Source organism: Chrysemys picta, chromosome 3 (genome assembly GCF_011386835.1).
Source record: "Chrysemys picta bellii isolate R12L10 chromosome 3, ASM1138683v2, whole genome shotgun sequence".
Taxonomy (NCBI): Eukaryota; Metazoa; Chordata; order Testudines; family Emydidae; genus Chrysemys; species Chrysemys picta.
The window spans coordinates 194,573,034-194,596,294 of NC_088793.1; the positions used below are offsets into that span (position 1 = coordinate 194,573,034).

Sequence of the window (23,261 nt, forward strand, 5' to 3'; positions counted from 1 at the left end):
CCAGAACCCCCTCTTTTTCCACCTGAAACAACTCACCCCCAAACCGCGAGGTGGAGGGGGGGTGAATAATCCATCTCTGGAGCTGCCTGGCTAGAAGTAGCCAGAGCCCTGCATTGCAGAGAACCTGCCCAGGGAAGCCAAACTGAGAAGCGATCAGCAAATTAATGGGAAAGTTTTAAAAGGCCAAAGAGGACGTCAGCTGTCAAAACTTATTTTTCCCTCTTTAATCACAGCAGCGAGGACATGGCTGGTGTCATTAGAACGGGCTCCTGCTCCCAACCCCCCAGCCAAAGGGGCTGCGAGGGGAAACAGATGTTCGCTGCAAATGAACAAATTCTAATCTGACTCTTAGGACCCAATAAACCGCATTAACCTACATTAAAACAAAAAGGGCCCACTCGTCTCTGCCCAAATGAAGAGCGGCTTGGAAAGGCGGATGGCAGCAGGAGGAAAACAAAACCCCCCAAAAGGGAAGGTGGTGGGGGGAATGTAGTCAAAGGGCGAGGGGGAGAGAGATCCTGGCCCGAATTTCAGCCCCTAATCGAAGGAGATAAGAGGTTTAATTCATTTAGCATATGAACCAGCTCGGAAAGCGATTCCCATTCTGGGCAGATCCAAAGGCACAAGCCCAGAGCCCTAGTATTTACACTAGCACTTGTTATCATTTTAACCGGATTATTCACGATGTGGATTTTGTAACATATCGTGGATTCTCCCTGCACTGGTCAGGAAAACGCATCAGCGCCGGCAGCCGCAGGAACAGCTCCTGAGTTGGGGAATCTCAGTCCTAGCCCCACTTGGCTGGATTTTGCAGCGATTGGATGGGGCAATTTTCAAATGGGGTCCCTGGCGACTCTTAACGAACAGCACTATTTCAGAGTCAGCTCCCACCAAGTGCAAGCGGAGGCACTGGGTCCCTTCCTAGAAACTTCGCAGTAACTTTTCCCCAGGCCTTGGCAGGCGCCGATTAGCGCTGCTGCATTCTTGTGTGCGCGACGGGGCTGTTCTTTTCCAACTGAAGCATGATTTATATTTTCTTGTAAAACGTCTCTGACACTCTGAAGCATAAACCTGCTGCATTATTATTTTCAGGTCTTCCGACTTGTCGAACAGACTTCCTTTTGTTAGGGGTCCCCTCGCAGAAGAGGGTTTGTTTGCTGCTGGAATGAGCTGAGCAGGCGAATACAGGAATATGCCATGCCACGTAAAAAGTTGAACTTTTGGTCTGGCTTGGTTCTATCGCTATATAGAATATAGAATATTTAATATATATATTAAAACTTCAGCTCCCTGAGAGTTAACAAAGGGCTTTGATCTGGCCCACTGACCTGTAAAAGGCAAGGCACTGCAAAGGAATCCTTAGGTGAAGAAAATGATGCAATGTTCCTAGTTATGAAAATCTCTGACAAAGTAGGAGTGACCGATTTGCAAAATCTCAATGTGATCAGGAACAGCCACCGAAAAAGAAATTGGAACCTACTTGGACAAACATTGCTTCTACCTGGGAAAGTTTAAAAATAAATATCATTTCCATTGCTTTTAAATGTCCCACCAAAATTCTATTTTTTGGGTCTGAAGGTGTATCTTTTGTATCTAGACTGTTCAGTTCAGGTAGGACGCTGTTGCATTTGCAGATCATTTTTTATAAATTCATTTTAAAAATTAACTAACCTTTCCCCATCTCCCCCCCTCCTCCAAACAATCAGAGGTAATAAACTTTTCACACTGGGAAGAGAGGACAGCAGCAGTTAACGGTAAGAAAGATTCGGCTTTTATTGAAAATTTATATATGACTCAGTCTTGTAATAAATAAACAGTTGTCACAAAAATGAGAGCGATGTAAGCAGAGGGAACATGAATTGGGAGGGGGTTTGCACACAATGGCAGAACAGACTTTAATAGGTACAGAATAAATATGAACAACGTCCTGGAGCCAATGCAGAGGTCCAACAAAATGGAGAAGGGAACAAAACTAGATGTAATAAATAATTATAAAAAATGGCGTAGCCTTTAATGACAAAATGTTTCTGTAAACTGATGCACTTCAACTAGCCCCATCTCACATCACAAGGCTCTTTTTCAAACCATATGTTAAAGAACTAGTCTCTGAGCAAATCAGACAGTCTTAATTTATATTATACATACAATAAAATGTAAAACGCTGCTGAAATAAACACTGGTAAATATAGCACATTTTAATAACTGGATTGAATCTGATCTAACTATAAAATTTAGATAGCATATTAAGTATTACATATGGCAGGACTAGATGAAACCATTCAGAATGATTTTTGTTTTCTATTTTCCCCTCTATAATTCTATGACAACAAAAACATATTTATTTCAAAATTCATTCCTCCTCCAGCTAAAGAAATCCAGACAGACATATTTTTTCTCTTAAACATTTCTGATATCACCACCACGACAATGTTTCTGTGCAAATGTATTTAACAGAATTTCAACATGATGACTAAGCTCACAAATAAATCATAATACAAAGCTAGTTTGGAATAATATTGCTTGAGTGGAAAAATAATAACAAATCCAGAAAACAATGCAGTATAGAGCTGGCCTAACAAAAGGGCAAAAGTTTTAATTTTTTTGAACTATTGAATTGTAATATTGTTTTTTTCAGTCTTGGGGGGTCAGTATTTTAAAAATGTAAGAAAGGTCTGGACTACAAAATGCAACTGCATCTGCTCCAGGAAGGCCAGTCACTGAAGGACACATTTCTCTTCTTTCTTGGCCATCTTGCCTTTGTTTTGTTCAAGAGTTCTTTCCAAATGTTCATCTTCTTCTTCGGCCCTGAAAAACAAACCCCAGATACAATTATTGTCCATTTTCTATCTAAGGTAATGCAGTTCTTCTTTACCCCACCCAGCCTCTCTGCAGGCTAATTTGCCAAAGGATTTCGATATTGAGCACCACTCTAGAGTCAGATGTGATAGCGCCATTCAGTTTGAGGATCGGGCTCTAGTGATGGTCTGATTTTCTTTAAAATGGATCATCATTACCAACCCCCCGAGTTCATGTTTCATTCTTGATCACCAGAGAACATGCTGCCTTTGTTACTGAACTTTCCTCAAACTTTTACTGTCCGGACAATAGAGACAAAGCAAATCCAGTCACAGAAAAGTCAAAATGTCTCCAGAAGGTTTAAAAAAATAACACGTCATACTTACTGTTTTTCTTGGGCGTCCAAATCTCTGACCAGGGCATCACGTTTATTAACGAGAATAACAAGTTCATCCAGCAAAAGCTGCTCTCTCCTTTTCTGGGCTTCATTCTTTTGCCAATCTGAAAATAAAATACAAATACATGAAATAACAATAACAACTCCCCCCTCCCCCCCCGAAATGTGCGGTTTAAAATCTTTTTGGTATTAACTTCTGTATGATTTAAATAAATGGGGGTCAGATCTTTGGCCTTCGCAATAAAAAAAATGATTATTCCTTTCTGTGACCCAAAAGGGGTGTGGAACTTTAAGCAGGGATCACAGTTCACTTTTGTGTGAATTTGTGTAAATCAAAAATATCAAGTTATTGAAGATCTGCATTTGACTTCATGCATTATTTTGTAAATCATTGCCATAAATGTATACATGTCTCCATAAATAACTAATGTCTATACTAGATTTGGCGATATTATTCCAAGATGCCTAATTTCTAAATCTCTCACAGAACTTTTAACGGAGGCCTGGACAGACTGGAATCAGTTTATAAATAGCAATTAAAAAAAAAAAAAAACAGAAACAAATGGAATAATCTGTATTTTCTTTTTTTTTTTTCATTTATTGTTTGGTTTTAACTTATTCTAGAGATCTTTCTAGTTCTGGCCTTGTTTTATGTGAATATATTGGGTGGAGGGAGGGGCACATTTGTTTCTGAAACTGGCAAAATTCACAGAACCAAAAAATATGATAAGAACTTTTCCTAATCTAGAATTTAACTCCATCTCTGCACAAATAGCTTATTCTTTGCTAATTTCTTGCTTGGTATATCTTAGCAGTTGGAAGTATCTCACACTGGGCACCATATGCTTCACAATAACTTTAAAAGTAGGTGTCAGTTAATTAGCATTTTTCTCTGAAGTAAAAATACATTTGGTAGACAATATTACATAGCACCCCTCTCCATAGCAATGTAACCAGTCTGACTGTTTGCATGATGGCTAAATCCACGGATCTTTGCTAAATAACAATTATAGATCTGATTTTGAAATTATTTTGTTGCACAAGATTGGATAATGTCTAATCGCTCTCCCATTGCACTAATCTTGTGCATGCTTACAGCCAGGAGTCATCCAAAGGAACATTTTTGACCCCATATGCTTCCCTTGCATGGTCTCTGTCCCTCTTTTAACAGAACCGTATCTGCATTTCATAAAAAGAAGGCAAATTTAAGATTGGAGCATGCCTGAAGTCCAAGCCAACTGCTCTCTAGCCAGACTGTAAGGGCTTGTAGCTGTCAATCAAACCACCAGTCTACCCCGCCTCCCTCATTAGGAAAGTAAACAATGAAAAGAAGGAGAAGTAGATGATGAGGGAGATAGCAGAACAAATAAGGACCAGGAGGGAAACAGGACACCAGCTTAAAAATGTCCATAACCACCGACTCAAGCAGTGTCCTCCCCTCTGTGCACTTTCCAAAAAACAGAGGAAAGAGTGTGTGCAATCCTTTTGGATTTCTCTCTTCTCTCTCTATTGCCCTGGGCAATCATGTTAAAACTCACATGGCTGGTGCTTATTCAGATAAACCTAACAATGCACACCAATGGTTACCATGTGAATCTTCACAAACCACACAAGAATGTGCTGGTTCAAATCCCCCTGACCCCCCTCCAAAGCAAAATTTATTCAAGACAGCAAACTGCTCAGAAGCTCTATGAAAGCGAGTGGTGCTAGAGGGAATTCAGTCTTGTATTTACAAATTAAAAATTAGATGCATCATCATGCAATAAAGGTTAGAACAGCAGCAAAAAGCCAAGAATGTGTAACCGCTTTTATCATTCTCTGTGGACATGTATCCATAAAACCAACATAGGTGTACGTGCATATACTGACATGCACATACAGAAAATACAAACAGACACGTGTATATATACATTCAACACAAGCAAATGTACACAATAGTGTTTCATAAATGGGCAAGAACTTGATATAGTGACACTATGTCCCCTTCCAACACATTTACATGGCAGGAGGCCTGTAGACAGTTCTCATTGCTTATTTTTAAATGGGCTGTTTCTTATCACTCAGACTTATGGAAGCTAATTTTCCAGGTGGTAACCAAATCAATTTGTCTTGTAATTATCGTCCTCACCTTCAGCCCAGCCCAAACATGGTGCCCCAAAAAGCTGCCTTTTAGTTGCTAATGCAGAACATACACTTTTGATTTCCATTGCTATTTGCCCTTTCCTAGTTTGGCATGTTTCAGGACGGGCTGCTTCAGTTCAACTTGTTAAAAAATCCCGCCTTCTACAGAACAGGCTCTTTGTGAAATCACATGGTATTACATGTAAAAATTAAGTGCCAGCTTAAGTGATTTCAACTCACTGAAACAAACCAGACTCACAAGTATATGTCATACCACGTCACTGATCAGACTAGAAACAAGGAACAAAAGACACGTAGTTCAGAATTTCCTGCCTGTTCACATGCCCTCCAAACCTTGTCCAACTTCTAGCCTAACTTCTCTGTGCTTCTGACTACAATCTTGCTGATCTCAAGGTTTCTCTAATATTTTGACACCTGAAGATCCAGATAAATTAAGGTAGGATCTGAAAAGCACCAGTTCTACATGGGTATGAGCTATCTAATATTTTGCAGGGTTGTCTTAGTTGGCAGTTTCAGTTTTTTAAAACATTCTTATTTTTCTGAATGTTAGAAGCAATTTTCTGTAACATCTTATGTGTGCAGACAAAAGCCAAAATATTTTAGAATTATATTAGAACTGGAGGTTTGGTATGAACTACTTTTTCCTCTGTAACATGCCTATTTATGGATATTGATATAGTAGACACAGCTCACAGCAGTGTGTGGTAAATAATGTCTTATGGGACACTCAAACCTAGAATGACACAGATTTTTGTTGTCGTTACAGTAGATAGTAGTGCTGTTTGTGAAGATGCCATGCAAAGATTCATTAGCACAAGTACACAATTGCTTTGTTGAGTTAGCTTAATTAACTTGTATACATTTCTTAAGAAAGGAGAAAAACTTAATTTCCCTCTCAGAAGTGAAGACAAATAAATAGCAGTTTGTTAGGAAGGGAGGCGTTTTTTGACAGAGTATTTGGTCAATATTTATTTTATATAATATTAAACTAGGAGCTTGTTTTATACAGCAAAATATCCAACCGAACATACCTCCCCCGGCTTTCAGAGAGAACACAGACATCAATATATTTAAAAAACACCTGTTATATATAGCTACCAGCACTGACTACAGCTTTGGGAAACTACAATATAGACTGTGATTAATGTGAAGATTCCAGAATAATACTGTTATAAAAGCTACACTCTGGATAAAAATAGGATTAAGCTCTGATGCTGTATATGAGCTAAAAGTGTTGAAAGCCAAAAATCCCATGCAGTCTCTTGTAATGTGCAGTTTCAAATTACATAGTTTGTTAAATTCAGAATGAAATCCAAATGTTTTCAAGTATTCATCTACATGGACTTTATATTGTCTTCGTTTTAGTTGCTTAAACTGATAATTACTTTGAGAAAACAGGCAGACTATTCCAATAGAAACACTGTAATGGAAATGGTCTAAAGTTCTTCTAGTAAAACCTTCAACCTTGCCACTATAATAAATAAGCCTTGCACTTTGATGAAAATTAACACTAGTTTTGTAAAGAGCACATTGGGGGATTGCAGTCAAGTCTTATCTTTAGTTCCAGTCAACTAGCAATTCTGAAAGAGTTTGCATCATCATCAGAGCAGGCCATTTGATAGGATTCTACTGCGGAACCTAATCAATCTATGGAATACTGTGGCTGTGCTGTGTAACAAAGCTAAAATAGATTTACAAATGGGGTTTTAGGGGATAAGCTCCTCCACAGGATTACATATTGATTTTAAATATAAAAAGCTTATCATATAAACCATAACTACAAAAATAGTGAACCTATGCATAAATCCTTTTAGAAGAGCACCCACTTCAAACTATAAGCCAAGAATAAATCAAGATGTACAAAATCCTAAAGAAGATCCATTTCTTGGGCAGAAAATGAACACACTACCCCAAGGTGTGCAAAAATGAACTTATCTTTTCCAAGGAGGCATTAAATCTGGGGGAAAAAAGGGAAGGTAACTGAAGTGTGTTTAAGTCTAAGGTATCCTGCTACTCAGCTATGGATGCAGAAAAATCCAAGCTCTGAAAGGCGTACCTTGTTTGCATGAGACAAACACATGCAGTGTGTTCTCATTTGCCCATGCTAAAACAAACCAAGTAAGGGATATTTCCTTCAGTGTATTATGATTCTTTAGAACTATTTCAGGCCCTTCTTGGGATGAACATTTTCAGCAGCAAATTCACTTGTAACGATATGAATAGCTTCTTGCTATAAGCAGCCAGTACTTTACTCTCCCTTTCTTATCTCTGCTGCTAAATGGGGGAAAAAAAAGTATTCCTCTTTTTACCACTGTTGGCCATTCATGTGTTCTGTGTGAAGTGCTTTTAACACTCCAAAAGGCTATTCAACTGCATATGCATCCATTTTAACAGTTGGCTAAGAGGACACTGTCTCCACATCACTGAACACTATAACGGTCAGCACCTCTAAACTACAGTACTGCCCACACACTGCTCAGACTAGCAGGGCAGGCCGATGGCCAATAAACTGCCTTTATCTACAATCAGCAGGCTGCTACCTTTTGCAAGTCTCTTTTTTCCCTGTCATCAACTAGCTAAGTAAATTGTTTGATAGATTTTTAAACAGCAGAGTCACGGGTGGAAGAGTTAGAGCAATTCACCAAAACAGTAATTATCACCTCTCAAAGACTTGTTTTTTAAAGTACCAGTCTGAATCAGAACATTGCTACTAACAATCACTTTAAATAAACAAACACACAAACAGAAACCACCCTGCTATTTTTTCATGTCCATATGTTTTGGAGTGGGAATATCTGTACACATATGTTAGATTTGTCCTTTCACATCTTTTACATGGCACCAACTGTTCACTAGCCTCTCTGATACGTACTGCCTTGCACTCCTCATTTAGCCTATTTAAATTTCTAATTTCTTCTACAGTCAACCTTACTACACATATCTCTTTTGTGTTATTTTTTAAAATATCTTAATTAATATTTGAAATCAAGCATAAATCAGACATGAAAAGCTTGAAAGCACCGACATATACACCCAGAGTCAATTTTTCAAAACTATATTTCAACATCTTGTAACATACTTCTAGCCTCAATCATCATTTTATCTGGATAGCTCCTTCTTTAAAAAGTTCCTAAGAGAACAATAATCTTAATACAATTCAAAAGTTTAAAACATAACAAGAGTAGTGTAAACAAACATTGTTTTTCTTGGAAAAATCCGGTATATAGTATCATTATTACCGTAACAAGTAGATCTTATCTTTCTGATGTCTGGCACCTTTTGCTATTTTTTAATTTTATTTTATCAAGGTATATGTGTGATTTGTCATATTTTGTAAGGTAGTCAAAGATCTTAGGTCTGAAGTCCCCACAATAAAAATAATTAAGGAACATTACTGAACGAGTTATGCCCAATACTTTTTTTTTTTTGTTAAAAAGAATTTTAATCTGTTTTAAATATTTAATTTCTAATTAACTGTTACCTCAGTGTAAAATTCAGGTTTTCTTCAAGCATATGGTGAACTGAATCTTACCCAAGAATATAGTAACAGACCGATAGATATGAAAAAGCTACCTGACAATCCATGTCTTTCTCCTACAAACTTATGCTTTCAGTGAAGTCTCCAAACTAATTAGAATTGATTTATTATGGATCAGGTACCTTATCAGGTGAAGAAAGAAATTACCATGGACAGTCAAAGGGCTAAGAGGTCAATAAAGAATAGCAAAATCAATTTGCATTGATTAGACAAAAGGTCCATTTTACAGAGCCCAAAGGATTAACTTTTAAGCAAACATCTTTGAACTACAAGACAGCATTTGTGACTGAGAGGTATAAGTAGAGCAGCATTATAAAACACTTAAGATATTTAAATAACAATATAATGTAAGCAATAGTTTAAGCTATCTGGATATTTATTTTTATTATGAATCCTCTTTAGGATTACCGTACAATTCATTTAAAAGCATTATGGAAAGTATGAAATTGTTTCATTTATCCCCATGTCAATCTTTCCATGAGTTTTCATTCAGGTAAGGTGACTAGACTCTAGAGAGCTACAGAGAATGAAGAAAATATTATGCAATGGATTTCACTAACCCTGACGTTGTGTGTGAGGAAATATTTACTTGACACGTGTATAATATGTTATCATGAAGACTGAAGAGATTTTTTTTCCCAATGGAAATATTGCTATAAAAATATTTAAAATGTAGAAATAAGGAATCTCATGTATGTGAAAAATCCCTTTATGATAAGCAACATCACTGTATCAAAACTAAGATTACTTTGCTGTAACAAAAACAATAAATAAAATGTAAAAATACATTGTGCTTTTTCCCCCCTCAATGCTTTTTCAAATATATTTTAGTAAGACCTGTTTCTGATCTTGCTTTCTGAATCCAATGCTTAAAACAATTTCTTTGCATATAATTTATGGATATGAGTAAAGACCTACAGTATCTATTGTACACTATAATTTTGAATTATGTGATAGCGGACTCCATTCTCAGGTGGGCCTTCTTATTGGTCTTCCTGTTAAGTAAATTTCATTTGTTAATATTGCTTACCTTCGATAGCAAGCATTGCTCTTAACTCTCGGTTCAGCAGTTCGTACCGCCTTTCTAGGTCATGTTCTTTTTCCCTAGGCAAGTTGCAAAAGTTCATCAATATGTTAATTACTAAATCATTAAACACTTAAAAGAACCTTTAACTTACATTGATTTTAGGACTCATAACTGACTTTTCTCTTCAACTTTAAGCTACTCCAAACAAATGATACACAAACTTAAAACCGTCCTCAGGTAGAATATTCAGTAATGATGCCTTTTTCATTTTCTATAACGTCTGTTTTTCTGGATTTAGTTTAACTCTCTTGTACTATTGTACATAATTAATGAATATTCATCCTTGGAGCAGCTGTTGTGGTATGTTCTAAGTATAACATATTCTCTCCTAACTAAAGAACAAATTCCAGATTCAAACAATTCACCAAGATAGTATGAACACAAAGTATTATCCCGTGTAAATTCTGACCTAACGAATACAGAAAATTAGACACAGGATTAGAGAGCTTAATATTTTGAGGTGGAATCTTCTTTCAAGTTCAGACATGGAAAGAAATTCGTGAACATACAACTCATTTCACTGTATTACAAAGGAAAATTGCATACATCTACACTAGGTGGCATACTAAAAGAAAATCATCAGTAAACTGAGAAAAACTAAACAAGAAATGATGACCTCAACAGGCCAAATGCCAGTCTAATAATGAATGGTATTTATGCTTTCTCTCATCCTCTATGCTCCTAATAACTGTGCCAATCCTGCCCATTTCTGAAAAAGATTTACATGTCTTTATTACACAAATCTTGCTCTGCATTGTCCGTGATAACATTGTTTCACCTGAGGTTCACTAGTATGCTTTTTCCCCACACTTCAACATTGCTAAACTAGTGAATGATCTAATATTTTTGACTAGAGCAAATATCAACTTTAATTTAAAGTTTTCACTGAAAATAAACTTTGTATGTTATATTTGAAGTACAATTCAATTCATATTTCCAGGAAGTAATTTTATTCTACTGTTTTTGCCTTTGAACATATAAATGCACTTGCTCTTTCATATTTTTTCACAGCTCTCACTAATCTTGTATCATTGCATGCTTTGCATTTTCATGTCTGAAATATGAGAAAAACAAACGACTTGATATGTACACAAATCACACATACTTTGCATCTTTGAGGAAACATTCTGAAGTCTAATGGAAATAAAGCAAAAAGGTTTAGCATCTATATTCTAAGTGTACATACTGATAAACCAAGCTCTTGGAACAAGCTCAGCCATCCATACTTACAGAAGAGAAAGCTGATTCATTCTTCTTATTAAGGCATTTTTCTTATTAACCAACATGAACCATTCCTGCATCATAGCTTCTTCTTCTTCTGTGTTCCTTCCTAGAATATAAGCACATTTGTTATTTATGAGACTTTTCACAAGCTAGACAGCAAACTTTAGTATCAATTTTTGGAACACGAGATCTCTCATGTTAATGAGCATTAAAAGGTAATTTTTCAAATGTTAACAATAACATAAGATTAGACTTCAAGACCGGCAGCCTAATGCTGTGGAACTATCACAAGTCAATCTTTTAAAACTGATATTCTTCAGCATATATATTTTAGTGCCTCTTAACGTACTCATAGGTCATATTAGCAGAAGAAAAAGTGTTCTACCATTAAACTTCCACAGAGATAATACGATCATAAAAGAGGTGGACAAACAAAACAAAATATTACGATGGGTGAAATTAACTCCATCCACAAAAGCCCAGAGTATTCAGGCTCCATGTGGGTGGAATGCCCAGAGTACTCGGGAGGTGAAATCCCGTCCACAACCTGCTGCCCAGCCTCCCTACCCTTGAGGCTGCTATTCTAGATAACGGACATAGCTTCTCCTCACCAGGGCCCTGATTCAGTCCTCACTGAAGTCAAAGGGAATCTCTCCATTGATTTTAACAGGAGTTGAATTGGGACTCAGTTGCCTAAGGTATTGGAGTCATGACATCTGCACATATATACATATCCTCCATTTGTGGCAAGTGATCAGCTCCTGTCTTTCTCAAAATGAAGCGGAAGGAGAGACAAGTCTTTATAGCCATGTTACCAGTATGTAAATCTAATTAATTTTAACCCTAAAAAATGCATAATTTGGGAAGAAGCTTTGCCCAGTGGCTACAGTAAAAGAATAAAGTCAGGAATTTGGGGGTCTTTTCCCCAGCTCTGCCATTGATTCACTCTGTGACCGTGGGCCTGTATCTCACAGTTTCCCATTTCTAATATGAGGATAACACCCAACTGTGTTTTAAAATCTCTGAGGAAAGATGCTATAGATAAGGGGAAGGTATCATTATATTAATGTCCAGTAATGGGGCACTAGTTGAGGAGAAGAAGCTTGCTTACATAAGAAGCTGCTAATGTACCAAAAAACATGGTGAGCTTTTGCTCTAAGAGGAAACCCTCCATTTCTAGATGTTAACATTTGCACCACAGCTGATTCTTCAGCATCACTGCCTGTCTTACAAACATTCCCAAAGAATACACAAATGCATGAAGCCACATCTGTGCAAGGAGCTGCCCTTTTCCCATGGCTATTCCCCTGCTGCATCGAAAGGAAGGCCAGCTGCCTCCATGGCACTGTTTGCCTTTTCCCCATGCAGCCCAATGGATCTGGAATCCACACAGGGAGAAGAATGGACAAATCAGGGACAGAGCTGATGGGGACACACATTGGTGCCCTATGGCTCCATGTTGTTTAGACAGCAAAGGTAATACAGACTGGGCTCTATTATCTTTTTCTCTGGATACCTCCCTGTGACTTAAAGTAGTTCCTTGTTAATGCTGCTCCACTGGAATCATGCTGATAGGGTCCAGGCTTTGCCGGGGGAGGAAGGGCATGACAGAGCTAGTGCTTCTGCAGTCATGTTCCCTACCTCCCACGGATCCCTATGGTGGGATGGCCCAGCGGTTTTTTCTTAGCAGAGAGGGGAAGTGCCAGTCCGTGGGAACAAAAGGGGAGTAACTTTGTCTTGTAGAGATTTCCTCCCTCAAAACCTCCTCTCCTGGGTTTTTCTGCAGGGTAGCATGAGGCCACGGCTGTACTGCATTTACAATACTGTTTTATGGCTCAGAATGCCCTCCAAAGAGTTTTGAGACAATCTGGATGTTTTTCATAACAAATTAGAGATCAGAGGAATTGTTGCATTGGCCCAGCTGGTGGGGGTTCCTGTTGCAAGACTTGGACTGCACTCAGTATTCTAGAAGAAGACAACCTTCCCCTGAACTGCACTGAGTCAGCTGACTTTCTTTTTATGGGGGGCAGGAGTATGGGGGATTACTTTCTTACCCCTACAAACGATCAATTTGTGTGCATCAGCATGAGATTTGATTCCCCCTTTATCATGCAGGTAAAAAAATTCTCATAACTAATTACACAGATGACAACATTTAATTGATTAATTCATTGTTTATAAAGGACTCTGGGATCTTTGGATAAAAGATGCTATTACAAATACATTACACCACAATAGCATTCTAATGGATGAGTCTGCAAACCATTTTCAACAAACAGAAAATGGGGACATAGAAACATTCACTTCACCAATTTAGACCACCCGAGGATTGGGCCCTTAGTTTCTATCATGACAAACATCCTAGGGTGAGATCATAATTTAAGATGCTGCTTCTTTGTACTAATGTGGATTTTCTCCTTCTAAAAGTACAATGAAGTGAGCTACAGCATATATTCAAATAAATCTATGGAAAAGCTGTATTTGTCAGTTTGGAGACTAACAAAAAGAGGTTGCACATCTTCAATATTTTTATGCTTACATTTCAATGTATGAAGTATTCACAGAATAGGGGTTTTTTTTGAAAGTGAGTCAACAAAGTCTTTACTGTTTTACAGTATTTTTAATCTGTCTTTTAGGGCCGCTGTTTTTGTATTCATTTTGGACCATGTGATGCCCTGACACTGGTCATGTGATATCGGCTGCGATAGGCACAAATCCCAGGGCAGCAACAAAAGAAGAAAGAGTAAAAAGAAAAAGCTGAGAAAAAGCTTGCAATTTGGAAAAAGGCCAATTGTACCCCAGTGAAGGTCTTTTTGATCAGTGAAATGACACATGTGTGCAATATTAATAGCAGTAGATTGTGGTATCTTATTTTTTTGACCAAGGGCTTTTAAATTCTTGTACATACAACTTAAATAGATATTTCATATACGAGCAAGGTAAGATACATGACAACATAAATAATTTTAAAATTGCTACTCTCAAGCAACATAGTACTATTAGCTAGTTTACTCAATTTAGCACTATTTTCTTCAATGGAGAGTGCATATAAAACACTTCCAATGAAGAAGATTGAATGCTGATACAGCAGTGATATTTGAAAGTTAAATTGATACTTACTATTTCTAAATAAAAACAAAAACAGGGATTTTCCTTATCCACAACTAATTTCACACTTCCACTTAGTAAAACTGTTCAACTGCTATGTGTTTATTTTCCAAGTTTAAATGATTACTGAAATCATTCAACCACAAATGTTTAAAAATTCAAAATGTGAAAATATCCGCTTTGCTCTCTGGAGAAACAATACAACACAGATTATTTAAATGAAATGAAAAACATGTTCGAGAACAAATCGATACTGTGTGTGCAAACCCCTTATCTGAGCCAGTACAAGATGATGGAAATCTATAAATAGCCCACAGATCTTCAACTTAAAATTGTTTTTTTTTCTATAATACATGCATTACACCATTGTTTTAATTTTTTTTTAAGAAAAAAAATCCAAACCCTTTTAATGCTAGTAAGTTGGACCATTACAAATTAATCCTGACTTTAATAACTGGTTAAAGACCCCTTCAGCTTTATAAGTAACAAAAAATATTAAAGCCTGTGATCACAGCGAGCTTTTCTCATTTCTCCTCTAACCATTTGTTATTTAATCCAATACTAGTAATCCAATTTGTCCATCAGACTTTTAAAGGGCAGAATGCAACTTCCCCAGCTTAGACACTTTTCAAAGTACAATATATTTTTCAAATGAATGCTGGATGTTTCATTTTTTCCCCAACTGTTCCTAGCTCTAATGTATGAGGAAAAAAAGAACAAGATGAACATTGTTCATACTGATTAAGTAAGAGCTCATTAAAGAGCTGTCAGTGCCGTACTTTGAATATGCATGAAGCATATAATCAGATCTAGTACCGTCACTAGAGGAGAATACGGTAAGTACAAAGGATTGATTTAATTACTTAGAGTGGGCTGTGGTGGTAAAGCAGTCTTGTTAGCGCAAAAAGAAAAGGAGGTTGTATTCTGGCACCGTTAAGAGAAAAAGGCAGTTTTAGCTTCTGCCACAATACCTAATCTCAGGATAAAGCACTCTACGTTGTAGCTTAAAATGAAGACTGCCAGTATTCTAAAAAGCCCAGAATTCATCTTATTTTGTTTAACCTCACCTGGTTAACTATCTAGCAGAATGTATTATTTGTAACACATAATTATGGCTATACCTTTTTATCCAATAGTTACAATAATGACTCCTGGAAAAAAGTCTTATTTTAAGATTCTTTAGTGCTGCAAGCATCACATACATTCAAAATGCAGAGTAAGTGATGGAAAGATGCAAGAAGAAAAGCTAACATAACAGCTTTGTAATGCCATATTTTATTCGGGGACAATCTGTGATGAGAATTTTTGGTAATGTTTTTCTAGTTTCTTTATTTTTTAAATCACATTCCTGTTTTATGTCCCCCTAGGAATCAAGGCAAATTCTCTCACATCACCATATTCTTTCATTGTCTGGCTTGAGTGGTGAAGGATGCATGTTCTATTCTTCTCTTCACTTGACATCTACCAGATCCCTCCTCAGTGATTAGGAATGATCACGATACCAAGGTTGGAACACTTAAGGCCCAAATTCTACCCTCAGAAACATACAGGCAATTTCCATTGACTTAAGTTTTGGCTCTGCAGTGCACTGTAATATCTCCTGAATGAGACTGAATAAAGGCTGTAGCAAAAAGTTCAATGATTTTGTCCAATAAGCCAGGATTTTGATGACCCTCTCTTCCCTGCCGCCTTTCCCCCAAACCTCCCCCCCCCCAAATGGCTCACATCTTTTGGTTAATCTCATGCACCAAATTATTATTTGAATTGCTGCTATTTAATAATGATTGAGGCCTTTTTCTTCTTTCATCTGTACCATTTCTGAACTACAAATACATTACAATTTTGGAGGACAGTGCAAATGAATAAACTGTAGAACTTGAACATGGATTTATAAAATATAATTTCCATTAAATACTACAGGGGTTACTAATGGGTAACTCACATGCTGATTACTTGTTAAACAGTTTAATAAATAGTAGTCTGATAAATGGTTAGGCTGAATCAATTTGAAAGCACCATTTTTTCCCCGGCTAAACAAAAAAACAAAAATCCCAAACCAAACACTTTAAGATCAACCAGTGAATAGCACATATATGTACCATGTAGCTTATAACCATTTAAACCTTTTGGGCAGTGAGACATTTAGATAAACCAAACATGGATTAACGTAGTATGACTGCACATTGCTAAGAAAACAGAGAAGAAAGTGCTACAAAACATTATGAGCACTACTTAAATGGGAGAAACAGTAGCAACATGTAGGGACAAGACTAGTTTACGGTGTAAATGGATGGACACATTACATCCTTTACACATTAAGCCATCATAAATTCATCAAGACAAGCCACTGGACTAAAATAAAATATATTTAGAAATCCTCAATTTAAATATATTTAGCTGCTTTGCAAAAATGAATTACAACTCACAGCAGATAACTAATAAAAGGTTTCTATCATCATCCAAAACCAGCACATTCAGTCTGGCAAGAAATAGCAGGTTTACGGAAATTATTAGGTATGCTGCCTTAAGCGCAATTGTTTTTACATTTTATTTGTACTGCGTATTCTATGTGTTATGTTGTAATGGTTAAACACAGAAAACGCCACGTCTACCCATTTACTTCAACAGAACACCATGAAAAAGAACTACTTAAGACACAGCCCATTCTTCAGCCATTTGCTGAAGTTTACACACAGTTTTAAAATAGAATAGAAGAAGCTTTCTTCACTCAACACACTTGGGTGAAGAGGCCAGCAGGAGAATGCCAGCGTATGTGAACGAGAGCAAGTCCAGTAATGAAAAAACTGGCCAACTTCCCTCCACTGCTATTTATGGGGACATAGTAGTTGTTATTTGAGAGTGTTTAGATGACCACCAGATAGTCCTACAAAGGTTAGTCAATGCCTAAAGTTTCACATACTTTACCCTGAAATTCATTTGAAAATATGTCTTCTTTGCCTGCTTAAACAGTTTCATTTATCCTATCAAGATTAGGGGCATATAAAAACTCTCATATGAAGAGAGATTGGAAAGTTTGGGATTGTTTACCTCACAGGGGAGATGAATAAAAGGAAATGTGATAAAAGTATACAAAATAATGAAAGGTGTAGAGAAGGTAGCAGAAAGGGCTAAATTAACAAATATTATTTGCAAGGAATAATTAGACCAGCTCTAACAGGAATCTGCTACCTGTGTCCAAACAGACTGAGAACTGCAGTCAAAATTTTGACAAGCGACTAGTGATTCTGGGTGCTAAACTTGAGACACCTTAAAAGAGCTCAATTTTCAGAGATCTGGTGCTCAGCACTTTCTGAAAATCAGGCTCCTTCATGAGGTCTCAATTTGGGTTATCAAAATCTGAGGCCCCCTTCCCCCCAATTACTAGTGACTTTTGAAAATCTTGGCCAAATATGGCTTATTTACTAGGAAGTCTCTTTCTCATTATGATAAATGTTTTTGAGAGGATTACTAGAAAAAAAAATGCCAAGGGAACCCGAGAAACTAACTAGTACAACAGTATTGCTGGACACGGCTAGGTGATAGGTAAAGGCATAGGTCAGTCTGTTAAATATCTACTGCTAGTGGATGAGCACAGGAAAAAGGTAGAGCATTTCTGACGCCTTAATAAAACAGGGGGTTTTATTTCATTCAGGTAAGCAGACTAAGAGGTTATGCATATGACTCAATTGGAAACTAGATATGAAGGACAAAATTGTCAGCTACCACTGGAGGACAACTGAGGGCGTCAGCTGGAAACACGTAATTTCATAATTTTGCTTAAAATATTTTTATGACATTTTGAGTATCAAAATGGAAAAAAGAGTGTGCTTTTTCCATAAAATTTAATTATTGCAAAAAGCTCCCCAAGTCTGGAGTTAATGAGCTGGTCCATCATGGACTCCACAACGAGCAGTTTAGAATCAGAATGCTCAGCTCTCTCCATAGAAACCCCAGCCTCCTTTCCGCCGATGAGAACTGCTTTACTTACGCCAGACTAACCGAATTCGCTAAGAAATGTTCAAAAATAGCCATCAACAGATAAACAGGATGGGGTTGCAGTTTGGTGTTAAACCTTCTGAAGAGCAGTTTTCTTGCCTCTCCTAGTTTGATCTAGGTGGGAAAGCACTGAAGGCAGGTTAGGCCAGGGGTGCTGGAACAAGCTGTATAGTGAGGGTGCTGAGACCCATTGAACCAAACTGTAATCCCTGTATATAATGGAAACCACTTCAAGCCAGGAGGTACTGCAGCACCCCCCGGACCTCTAGTTCCAACACCTATGAGTTAGGCAGAAGCATTCTCTGGCAACTGCACTCTGGACACAGTGTTTGAATGCAGCTTCCAAAGAGACAGTGATATACACACAATATCTAGTAAAGGTAGCCAAGGATCTCCAGACAGAATTATTTTACTAAAACAATAAGGAGTCTGGTGGCACCTTAAAGACTAACAGATTTATTTGGGCATAAGCTTTCGTGGGTAAAAACCTCACTTCTTCAGATGCAGAGAGTGAAAGTTACAGATGCAGGCATTATATACCGACATATGGCGAGAAGGGAGTTACTTCGCAAGTGGAGAACCAGTGTTGACCCAGTTATTTTACTGTGTTCTGTTTGACTTTATTTCAGGCCAGGAAAGCATAATAACATTAGTGAAATGGGCCTCAACCCTCAGAGGACCAGCAATGTGTATTTCTTTACGGCAGGAACATATCTAACTAGTTTAATATCAATCAGGAAACCTTCTGTAATTTCTTAGTAGGCGAAAACAAAACATACAAAGAGCCTTATTGAAACTTTTGAGAACTGTATTAATACGACTTCAAGGCTCTGACCACAAGAAATGCCAGGCCTTCTCCTTAGAGAGACAAGGTGGCTGAGGTAATATTTTTACCTTCTGTTAGTGAGAGAGACACGCTTTTGAGCTCATACAGAGCTCTTCTTCAACACTAAATCCAGGCCTTCTCCTTGTCTAGTACAGAAGGACAAAAGGTTAGTGGCCTGTTATCTCTGCAACCTAGAGTTATTTTGGTTCTGAAACTGGGAACCATCCAGAGCGTAACTATCATTATGAAAGACAATAAAAGCAAAAATGCACGAAAGGACATTGATTTTCTCCACTCTACATGCTGATGTAATGACCACCAGAAAATTACCTTAATAGAAAGCCAGTAGAAACAGAATGCATGGGCTTGAACAAGAGGCTACACATTTTATGAAGGATCATATTGAAGACTCAAGCGGCAATCACGGATCAGGAGGACAGATTGTTTATGATTCCTGAATGAAGATGGCAAGAGGTGAGATTCAATTGAAGACAGTTGGACAGAATCCTGTAGGGGGTGACACTTTTTAACTTTAGAATACAAAATAAAATATGCTCCTGCAGGAATTCTATCAGTCAGTAGGTCTGGCATTGCTAGAAATAACAGACTCAAGAATTCACAGTACCATGACCAAGGTTTAAAATCCAGAAGGATCATGATTAGAGATGCTCTGGCCATTTTCAGTTTCTGCAATCTCTTGGTACTTAAGAAGAAATGAGGACTGGTGGATAAAGTAGGGTTACCATCCGTCCGGGTTTCCCCGGACATGTCCGGCTTTTTTAGCTTTAAATGGCCGTCCAGGGGGGATTTCTAATAAGGTAGAAATGTCCGGGATTTCCCCCTTCCCCTCATGCAGAGTGCGGCGCGGCTGATTGGACGGCTGTGCCTGATTGAAAGCCGCTCGCAGTCACTGGGGCCTCTAGCAGCCAGAGTCCCTCCCCCTCCCCCGCAGAGCAGCCCTTATTTGTTTGGCTGCACGTGGAGCCCACAGCTCTCCCTCGGCCTGGTGGGGGGGCAGGCAAGGGACAGGGAATGGGGGGGGTTAGATTGGTCAGGGGTTCGGGGGGGGCTGTCAGGAGAAGGGGGTGTAGAGAGCAGTTGGGGCAGTCAGGGGACAGGGAGCAAGGAGACTTAGATAGGGGGTGGGGTCCTGGGGACAGTTAGGGTGTGGGGGGGGCAGGTAGGGGGATTCTGAGGGGGGCGGGAAGTGGGAGGGGGCGGGGCTGGGGCTGGGCTAGGGCGGCACCCCGTGTCCTGTTTTTTGATTGTTGAAATATGGTAACCCTAGGATAAAGTATGTCAGATCACTGTCCACATTGCAGGAAAAATTAATCAATAGTCCATCCCCTGAGGTCGCTGAACCTGCTGCAAAAACATGGGAAATTTCGTATTTGTTGCTGTTCCCTAGTAATAGCAGATTGTCTGGTGAATTTGGATCTGCAGGGACCACTCAGTTGGAAGAAAATGCTGGCAGTTGAACTACTTTGCTTGCGGATTGAGAAGTCACATCAGACGGCTTGCTCTGAGTGACAGTAAGTTCTGTTTTGCCTACTGCTGATTCTCAGACCAGAGTTCTTCTCCCTGCCCTACTTGGTTGTTTATCCATTAAATGAAGGCTAAATGTGGTCTTGAAGTGATAGAATGGCTAGCTTTACAGCCCTCATAACAATGTCTAATGCTCTAGTATGAAGCACATTACCCTGATGTTTACCAGTGGTTGCTTTATTTCCCTCATGACAACTTTTTCTGAGGCTGAGAAGGAATAGCAGATGGTACAAACTCTGATGTTTTAGGTAGAGAAGATAGTCCAATACAAGGTTCAAGAGTGCATACTCTGAGGATATGCCTTTCTGAGAGGACCAAAATGGAGAAGTGCTTCCATTTAGCCAGGTAAGGGCACCCAGCTGAGGGTTTTCTAATATTGAAAAGCACTTTCTGAACATCCTTAGAACAGGATGTCTCCAAAGGCATTAACCATGGAAGCATCCTCATTATCAGGTAGAGGGCTTGCTGGTTGGGATGGAGCAGGAGGCCGCGGTCCTGAGAAATCACGTCTGGACCCAGGGGGAGAGACAGCGGAGGTTTGATTGACAAGGTCAGTAAGGTCGAGTACTAGTGTTGTCAGCGCCACACTGGTGCTGTAAGGATGAGATAAGCATTGTCTTTTTTGATTTGAACAAGACTCTGGGCAGCAAGGGAATCGGAGGGAAGGCATACAGGAGGGGGTTCTTTCAGGGTAGCAAAAAGCATCTGTCAATGAGCCTGGCCAGAGACGTCCCTGGGAACAGAACTGGTGGCATTTTCTGTCAGACTTTGTTGCAAATAGGTCCACCTGGGAGAGAGTCCCTAGGAGCTGGAAGATAGATCTGGCAATGTCCAGGCATAAAGACTACTCACGGTGATTGGAGAAGGTCTTGCTCAGTCGATCTGCCAACATGTTCTGCTTCTCTGGAAGGTAAGCAGCACTGAGATGAATTGAATTGGTTATGCAAAAGTCCCAGAAGTGAATTGCCTCCTGGCATAACTAGGTCAACCGGGCTCCTCCCTTTCTGCATATGTAAAGTGTAGTAGCAGAGTTATCTGTTCAAATTAACAAGTTCTTTCCTACTAAAGCTGAACAGGCTAGTTGTACAGCTCTCAACTCCCTGACATTTATATGAGCCATATGATCCTAAGAGAACCAAAGAACTTGAGTCTGCAGGGACCCTATATGACCCCCCCCAACCCAGAGCTGATATGTCTGTGAACAGAGTGAGGGTTGACAGTGGTGGGGATGAAGGAGACCCACACACAGATTTTCAGAGGGTCCATCCGCTAATTCAGAGATGACAAAACTGGCATTGGTACTTGAACAACCTTGTGCAAATGATGTCAACTTGGGGCATACAGCGATGCTAGCCATCCCTGCAGCTTTCTGAGGCACAGCCTGTAAGGTTGAACCACATCGGTACATGATGCCATGTGACTCAGGAGGCTGAGACAGCTGTGCGCCATGGGGAGAGGATATGCTTTCTGTCACACCACTAAGCCCCGCAGTGTTTTGAACCTGGATTGTGATAGCAAGGCCTTGGCTTTTGTGGTGTCTAAAACTGCTCCAATAAACTATCCTCAGTACCAGTTTTACAATTCGTTTGTCCCAATTTACTAGGAGCCCAGTGGACGGTGGATGCACTGGCTAGCACCTGAGCCTCGAACCGACCTTTGACCAACCAGTCCTCCAGGTACAGAAACATGTGAACTATTGATTTTTGTAAATGTACTGCAACCACCACCATGTACTTCATGAACACCTGATGAGTCACTGAGAGACCAAACGGGAGCTGATAATGGGACCCGTTTGCCACAAATCTGAGAAACTTCCGATGGTTGTGTGTATTGCAACATGGACGTAAGCACCCTTTAAGTCAAGGGAAGCATACCAGTCTTCTTGTTCCAGGAAGGGAATAATCAAGGCTAGAGTAACCACGTGGAATATTATTTTCTTCAGGAATTTGTACAACTTTCTAAGATCTAAAATAGGCTTGAGACCTCCTTTTGGTTTGGGGATAAGGAAGTAGTGGAAATAGAAACCTTTCCCCTTGAGGCCCAATGGGACTTCCTCCGTGGCTCCTGCTTGAAGGAATGACTGGACCTCCTGTTGAAGGATGATCTCATGGGAATGGTCCCTGAAGAGGATCGGGAAGGGAAGAGTGTAGGAGGGGCAGAAATGAACTGGAGGGCATATTTCAGTTCCATTGTGCTTAAGACCCACCGATCCAATATTTCATGGGCCCAAGCACTTAGGAAGCAGGATAAGTGATTTGTAAACAAAAGGTGGGAAATAGATAGAACTACAGTCACTGATACACTGCCCTACACCAATGCATCAAAACACCTGTTTGGATGAGGTGACGAGATGGGAAAAGCCCACTGATGCTGAAGAGGAGGGTGGTGGATGTCGTCTCCTATAACCCCTGCCCTTTCTCTTCAGCGGATCTTGAGACTGGGGAGTAAAACCCTGGTGTTGCAATGGTAGCTGAGGATGGAACTGTTTCCTTTTTGTTGTTGGAGTACAGATACCAAGAGATTTTAACATCACAGTGGAATCTTTTAGATTATGGAGTACTATCGTCGGTCTTATCCGAAAACAAAGAGGGACCTTCATAAG

At 39.1% G+C, this 23,261-nt stretch overlaps 1 protein-coding gene across 29 annotated transcripts in view; it reads right to left on the bottom strand.

Annotated features, from left to right (window-relative positions):
- Positions 1–1,748: 1,748 nt before the first annotated feature.
- The window catches only part of EHBP1 (EH domain binding protein 1), a 326,704-nt gene continuing 305,191 nt past the window's right edge, over positions 1,749–23,261 (bottom strand). For all 29 annotated transcript variants that reach the window (XM_065589733.1, XM_065589736.1, XM_065589735.1 and 26 more), the window contains 4 exons: positions 11,191–11,290; positions 9,904–9,977; positions 3,183–3,297; positions 1,749–2,805 (listed from right to left, as the gene is read on the bottom strand). In XM_065589733.1, coding sequence (XP_065445805.1) covers positions 2,715–2,805; positions 3,183–3,297; positions 9,904–9,977; positions 11,191–11,290 — 380 coding nt within the window. In that variant the 3' untranslated portion in view covers positions 1,749–2,714. The remainder of the gene's footprint in view (positions 2,806–3,182; positions 3,298–9,903; positions 9,978–11,190; positions 11,291–23,261) is intronic.